The sequence below is a fragment of the Gymnoscopelus microlampas genome (assembly GCF_963454915.1).
Source record: "Gymnoscopelus microlampas genome assembly, chromosome: 7".
In the NCBI taxonomy this organism is placed as follows: domain Eukaryota; kingdom Metazoa; phylum Chordata; class Actinopteri; order Myctophiformes; family Myctophidae; genus Gymnoscopelus; species Gymnoscopelus microlampas.
Genome location: NC_139944.1, coordinates 827501 through 835000, shown reverse-complemented (window position 1 = coordinate 835000; position 7500 = coordinate 827501). Strand labels below are relative to the sequence as shown.

The window sequence follows — 7500 nt, the reverse complement described above, 5'->3', positions numbered from 1 at the left end:
ATGGCAGAATGAGATTTGGATGCTGATTGTGTGTGTGTGTGTGTGTGTGTGTGTGTGTGTGTGTGTGTGTGTGTGTGTGTGTGTGTGTGTGTGTGTGTGCGCGCGCGCGCGCTTGTGTGAACAAGAGAGACTTCTGATTGGTGCCGATTTGTTTTCTCTTCAAGGAGGTACAAACACACACACACACACACACACACACACACACACACACACACACACACACACACACACACACACACACACACACACACACACACACACACACACACACACACACACACACACACACACACACATCAAGACCAGTTAGGCGTTCAGCGTTGCTCAAGGACACTTGGGCACGCAGTCAGGAGGACATGGCGATGTGTTTGTCAGCTCGTAGATCTCTGTGTGACATCACAAGGTAAGAAAAGCAATAGAAACTAGAAAAAGTGCTCCTCGGAGCACAAGTCTCCGCCAGGTCAGGTAGGTTATTATGGCCTCCTGGTGGCGCTATAATAGGCCAATGTGAAAAGGATGCCATTTATTCCTAGGCCTTGCACGGCAATCGGACACTGCATGCATGATTTGAGGCATTTTGTTCTAAAAATGTGTTTTGCTAAATTACTATAACAGGCCAATGTTAAAAGGGTTGCCTTTGTTCCTCAACATAGTGTGAATGTGCGTTCAAAGTTTCACCGTAATCGGACGCTGCATTCATGACTTGCAGCATTTTGTTCAAAACGGGCCACTCCTGCAAACATTACATGTCAATGTTAGCCAATCAGGATGGCATATGAAAAATCAAACAGATCCGTCTTGATCACATGACTATAGAGATCATGTGTATCGATTTGCGTGAAATTTGGATCAAATATGAAGGCTTAATATCAAAAAATGTGTTTTACATAAGTCTGCCTCCTGGTGGCGCTATAAAAGGCAAATGTGAAAAATGCAGGGCAAAGGTTTTTTCTTGGCCTCTAGAGAGTGTGCATACAAAGTTTTACACTGATCGGTGCAGCTATAGGTAAAAACACGAATCGGCCTGTTACAGCGCCACCATGAGGCTGATTTGAACATTTTCAAATGGCATTTCGTCCTCGGCCTAATGGGAATGTATGTGCAAAATTTCACGGAAATTGCATGCTGTGTTCATGATATGAGGCATTTTGTTCGAAACAGAGTACTCCTGCAAACTTTGAAAGACAATTTTTGCCAAACAGGATGGAATATGAAAAATCTGAAATGAGACGTTTCTTTTCATGACTATAGAGATACTGTGTACCGATTTGGGGGATTTTTGGCCAAAATTTGTAGGAGTACTGTTCAAAAATGTGTTTTGCACAAATCGGCCTCCTGGTGGCGCTATAACAGGCCCATGTGAAAAATTTGGAGCAGAGGTTCGGCTTTGGCATCCAGGGACTGTGTGTGCACAGTTTCGCTGCGATCAAGCGAACGGTGCCAGAGATTAGCTGTACACAGACAAGACAGAATGACACACACACACACACACACGGACGGACGGACAGGGGGTAAAACATACTCTCTCGCCATGCCTTTCGGCCTGGCGGAGACAATTAAGCCATTTCTTGGGTGAAGTATTCCTTTACACTTGCTTGCATAAACGTACATTAAAATATGTATCTGAAAACACTGGAGGTGAGAAATAAGCAATGCAGTTCATCAAATGCTGCATTTCTGACTCTCTGTCTCAGCTGCACTGAGCAGTGCAGTCCGTGTAGACTTCCTTGATCCCATAGCCAGAGGGGACCGGACCGTCGGCTGACACTGTGATTGGTTCACTTTACTATAAACAGACAGACAGACAGACAGACAGACAGACAGACAGACAGACAGACAGACAGACAGACAGACAGGTACCTGTCGGCAGGGCGGGGTCAATGCTCGGTTTCTCCCAGGTGTTGATCTGTTCCCAGGTGAAGCCACTGGTTCCCAAGGCAACGCTGTAACCACACCCACTGTAGGAGGAGTCTTCAAACGAACAGCCACCTGTGTGCACACACACACACACACACACACACACACACACACACACACACACACACACACACACACACACACACACACACACACACACACACACACACACACACACAGATGTAAGGTTCAGTTCAGCATGATCAACTTCTTTGATTTTATATTCACAATTAATTCTACACTACGCTTGTACCCTACTGCCTCACCCACCAGTGAGGAGCCCCCACCGGGAGGACGTACTGTTGTACCCTACTGGCTCAGCTGCCAGTGAGGAGCACCTCCATACTACTCCTCCCATTCAACATTCCCTGATGACACAGTGTTCATATAGACGCTCAGCCAAGCCGGACACACCTCTAGACTACACGGTGGTAGACAGGTACTTTACTACTGTGCCACCAAGTAAACGTATTATTATGTATTGAACTGAATACTGAACATTATTATTGCCACCAGGAGGCAAATTTTTGTAGCAACAAAAAACGTGACATTACTCGTACAGATTTTGTCCAAACATCATGCAAATTGCCACACATGATCGCTATAGTCATGTGATCGACACGGACCTATCCATATCCCATCATGATTGGCTAAGAGTTTGCAGGAGTGGCCCGTTTTGAACAAAATGCCTCAAATCATGAATGCAGCGTCTAATTGCCGTGAAACTTATATGTGCCAGACTACTTCTTCAAAACAAACCTTCTGCTATTAGTCCTACAGATTTTGTCTAAAACTCAAACAAATCGGTACATCTACATACTATCTCTGTGGTCATGTTATCAAGATGTATGACTTTTGTTTGTGATTGATTAAATTGAACAATAATGTTTACCGTTATTGTGAATTGGACATGAAACTGTATGTTTTCTTTTTTGAAGTTGTATTCATTAAAAACATTAAAATGTATCAATACTCAGTCAACATCAAGTTGTTTTATTATTATTATTATTATTATTATTATTATTAGTAGTAGTAGTAGTATTATCATGACCCGGATAGACCAATTATTTGTTTACTAACATTGAGCCTGGACGCACAGGTGATTTTTTCACGCAATCAATTCCCAACCTGTTTCGGGGTGCACTGGTTTCAGCACACCCCAACCCCCTCTTGTGTGTGTTGGCTAGTGAGACGCGTCCTAACGAGACCTGATATAATGGGTTTCGTTGCGCGCATACTGGCTGCACGCAGCCAGTATGACGTCGTCTGTTAAGGGGTCTATTATTATCATTATCATTACCTTTATCATTATTATTCTCTTTAAAGTGTGAGGGTCAGAGACAGACAGACAGACAGACAGACAGACAGACAGACAGAAAGACAGACAGACAGACAGACATATAGATAAACAGATAGACAGATAGACAGAAAGACAGAAAGACAGACAGACAGATTAAATCATGCTGTTGCATGGTTATTTTATATCCTGAATAACATGTTTTTTACTGCATTACACATTAGCATTCTGAGTTAGCCCCGAGCTACAACACGCATGCATGCACAAACACGCACGCACGCACGCACGCACGCACGCACGCACGCACGCACGCACGCACGCACGCACACACACACACACACACACACACACACACACACACACACACACAGCACTCCAATTAGTTGTGCTTTGAGACAGCGGGATAGAATTAATTAAGAAACGTCTGTTTTATTTACATGAAATTATTTCCTGCTTTTTGTTGTTGATTTCATGCTCTGTCTGTCTGTCTGTCTCTCTCGCTCTGCATCTCTACTCGCTTCCTGACATTTCCTCAAATTAATAAAATAAATGAATAGGCCTAAATATACAGGCCTAAAATACAAATATATATGATGCCTGATGTAATGAATACATTAATAGTTGATAAATTAATGTAACCGTTTATCGTGATCTCGGTAAGGCTGATGAATCAAAGACTTTCTCATTACAATGTTCTATTGTAAACGCTGTCAACACTAGTTGAAACACACACACACACACACACACACACACACACACACACACACACACACACACACACACACACACACACACACACAGCTCCAAGCTACAGTATAGGAAACATATTTTGTTGTCAACTCAACATGTGAGAACATTAACATAATGAAATCGTAACATAGAGAGATACACTGTGTGTGTGTGTGTGTGTGTGTGTGTGTGTGTGTGTGTGTGTGTGTGTGTGTGTGTGTGTGTGTGTGTGTGTGTGTGTGTGTGTGTGTGTGTGTGTGTGTGTGTGTGCGGGCGTGCATGCCTGCGTGTGTTCGTGTGTGCATTATCTAAACAAAAATCTTCCAATTAATATTCCAATTTGATCAATTATTGATACCTGACCCATAGCAATACAACACACACACACACACACACACACACACACACACACACACACACACACACACACACACACACACACACACACACACACACACCAACACGACACACACACACACACACACACACACACACACACACACACACACATTTCTGCTCATTAGACTAGATTATTATTCTGAAGAGAAATCCAAATCAATGTTTATGATCTGATAGATTAATATATGAATACATATATATCTATATACCCATCCATCCATCCATCCAGCCATCCATCCATCCAACCGTCATGTATCTTAACAATCTGCAGGATTGTTAAATGATGGAAATGATGGGTAAAAGAAAATATATAATACATATTTTTTGTTATGTAAACACAGGACGGTGTGTGTGTTACCAATGAATGAATGAATGAATTGTACTTGTATAGCGCTTTTCCAGACATAGTTACAAAGTGCTTTACATGTTAAAAACTGCAAACATCGGCAAGAGAAAAAATAGAAATAAGAAAAATATGAAAGCATTTGTAGTCAGCAAATGAAACGATCCTTAGGAAAAACACTTTATATACAGATGTGTTTTCAAAAGCGATGTAAAAGAGGACATTGACTCTGCTAACCTAAGATCCATGGGTAAGGCATTCCAGAGCAATGGTGACCGGGCCGAAAAAGCCCGGTCCCCCCGTGTGATCTAAGCTGGCACACTGGCTCATGGGGTTTCAGCAAGTCCACAATGTAACTTGGAGCCAGTCCATGTAGGGCTTTAATGATACTAAAGCCAGACCACCAGGTATATGAACAACTTCCGGCCAGCAACTATCAGACTGTTGAACAAGTCATGACCACCGCCTGTCATCAGGCTGGCGTTGGACTTTTGCTTTCCTCATGGACCTACCTGGGGATTATACCAGTAAAGCAACCTTTTGTGGTCGAACTTGACACTTGCCGATAACAGCGCACACACATCAAGTAGAGTATTACGGTCTGAATAACAGTGCACACGTCAAATAGATTAGTACCGTCTAAATACCAGCGCACACATCAAATAAATTAGTACCGTCTGATTAACAGCACACACATCAAATATAGTAGTAATGTTTGAATACCAGCCCACACTCAAACAGAAGGTACTATTATTCACACTGGGTGTAATTTTTCTTTCTTTTTTTTTTCTTAACACTTGTGGACCAAAATAGGCATGCCAGGTTCAAAGTGTTTTTTTTTATTATTATTAATGTGTCTGTTATGTCATTGTTTATTAAAGTGGGTCAGGGGACCCCCAGGGGTCCCCAGCTAAATTTGTCAATATAGTGTCACAGTAATTTGAATCACTGTAACCACATTTTGTACTTTGGTTAGGTCTTCACGGGTCAAATATGACAGACCTGGACCGGAATGGACTGGAGTACCGAGAGATGTTGGACCCGACCCATATAGAACCGTGAAATACCAGACCCGTACAAAACCGAGACCCCGAAATGCCCGAATACCAAAGTTGTTTGCCAATTGTTAACGTTATAATTACAAGTTGTCCTGCATTAAATAAGACTTGTGTTTCTTACTTGCTTACCTAAACGTAGCCTGCTGCTGCTGGCAGCTCCACTGTCATAATGTAATGTATAATCCCGGTCAATGATCATTGAACAGTTTGTAAATAAAAATAAATCCACGTTTTCTTTAGATGTGTGTAATACTTCTTCTTAGCCCTTGCTAACGCTAATCATCAATTTCTGTCGCAGACCATATTTTTCTTCTTTATCATTATAATCGGTTTTGGAGTTTCCATTGTGCTTTGCAGAGCATACCGGTAACAACATGCTATGAACAATCTTATCTTTGATGTAACTGCCCCGACTTCTAACTTTTGGCTTGAACCTTCACCTTTGATGGCATCACAATGTGACAGTGCTCCAATCATTTAGGGCCATCTTGTGGCGAGATTTATGCTTGCGCTTTGCAGTGCTTTCACTTTGTCGTCGGATCCACTCAGGTTTTATTGGATATTCGGGGGGTCGGGGTTACCCAACGACTTCTAACTTTGGCTATTTTAAAAATAGCAGATGTACAAGGTCACAGCGTGTCACGAAAGTGACTTCTTCTTCTATCGTTTGTCATCATCACATGTCCAGCTCAGTCGCGTACAGCCACGCCCTCGTCTCAGGTCCCACTTCGAAGAGGCCGGCCTCCGAGGGTGGTTTATACAGGGGACAGACGGTGATTATGTGGTCAGCGGTCTGCTCCGGCTCCCCACACTCGCATGCTGCTCCGTCCACCAGGCCCCACTTCCTCATGGATGTTTTGAAGCATCCGACCCTGGTTCGCAGGCGGTTCAACAGGGTCCATTAGCGTCGTGGCAGTTCCTCTCCTTTAATGCCGCCTCTCGGGTCCTGGATGTAACGGTGGATGCGTGTGGGCCCGGCCGACTCCCACTCCTGCTTCCAGGCCGCCACCAGCCATGCCCGTGTAGACAGGTCCTCAGGGATGGACCTGAGCAGCTCTTGTGCCGCTTTCTTGTACGGGTGGCGGGTCTTGAGTCTATTTAGAGGCAGCACTGTTGTGGTGGTGTTGTGCAGGATATGCCAGTCATGTGTCCGGGCTTTCCTTGCTAGGGTGAGGGTAGCAGCCTCTCGTCGGAGGCCGGCCGGGGCAATTCTCGCTAGTACTGGCAGGTGGAATACAGGGGTGGGCTTCAGGCAGCCAGTTATGGTCCTAAGAGTGTTCTTCATGGTAACGTCAACCTTCCTGGCATGTCGGCTTCTGCACCAGGCTGGGGCAGAGTATTCATCTGCGGAGAAGACCAGGGCTTGCGTGGAGACTCGGAGCACTTGGCGGATGCGCCCCAGCCAGTGTTGCCAGATTCTGTGAGAGAAACAAGCAACCAGGTCTAGGAAAACCAGCCCAAAAGAAGCGACTATGTGCACTTTAACATATACATCAGCTATATGAAAAAAGTAGATCTACTTTTTTCAAATAGTAGATTTACAAGCACGCGTTGTGTGCTTGTAAATCGGCTATTTTCAAATAAAATCTTGCGGGGAAATTATACTAAGCAGATCTGGCAACCCTGACCCCAGCTAGTACCAGCAAGACGTCGGATTAGTGAGACCCTTGATGACACTTTGGCTGTCACTTCTTCAAGGTGTTGTTTGAAGGAGAGTGTCCTATCCAGACGTACACCAAGGTACCACGGGGCTTGCT

General features: G+C 44.0%; 1 protein-coding gene across 1 annotated transcript in view; it reads right to left on the bottom strand.

Moving 5' to 3' along the window:
• ptprt (protein tyrosine phosphatase receptor type T) overlaps window positions 1-2752 on the bottom strand; it is a gene marked incomplete at both ends in the record, with an annotated part of 155917 nt that extends 153165 nt beyond the window's left edge. Inside the window, 2 exons of the mRNA XM_084063020.1 lie at window positions 1861-1989; window positions 2728-2752. Coding sequence (XP_083919146.1) covers window positions 1861-1989; window positions 2728-2752 — 154 coding nt within the window. The remainder of the gene's footprint in view (window positions 1-1860; window positions 1990-2727) is intronic.
• Window positions 2753-7500: the final 4748 nt, after the last annotated feature.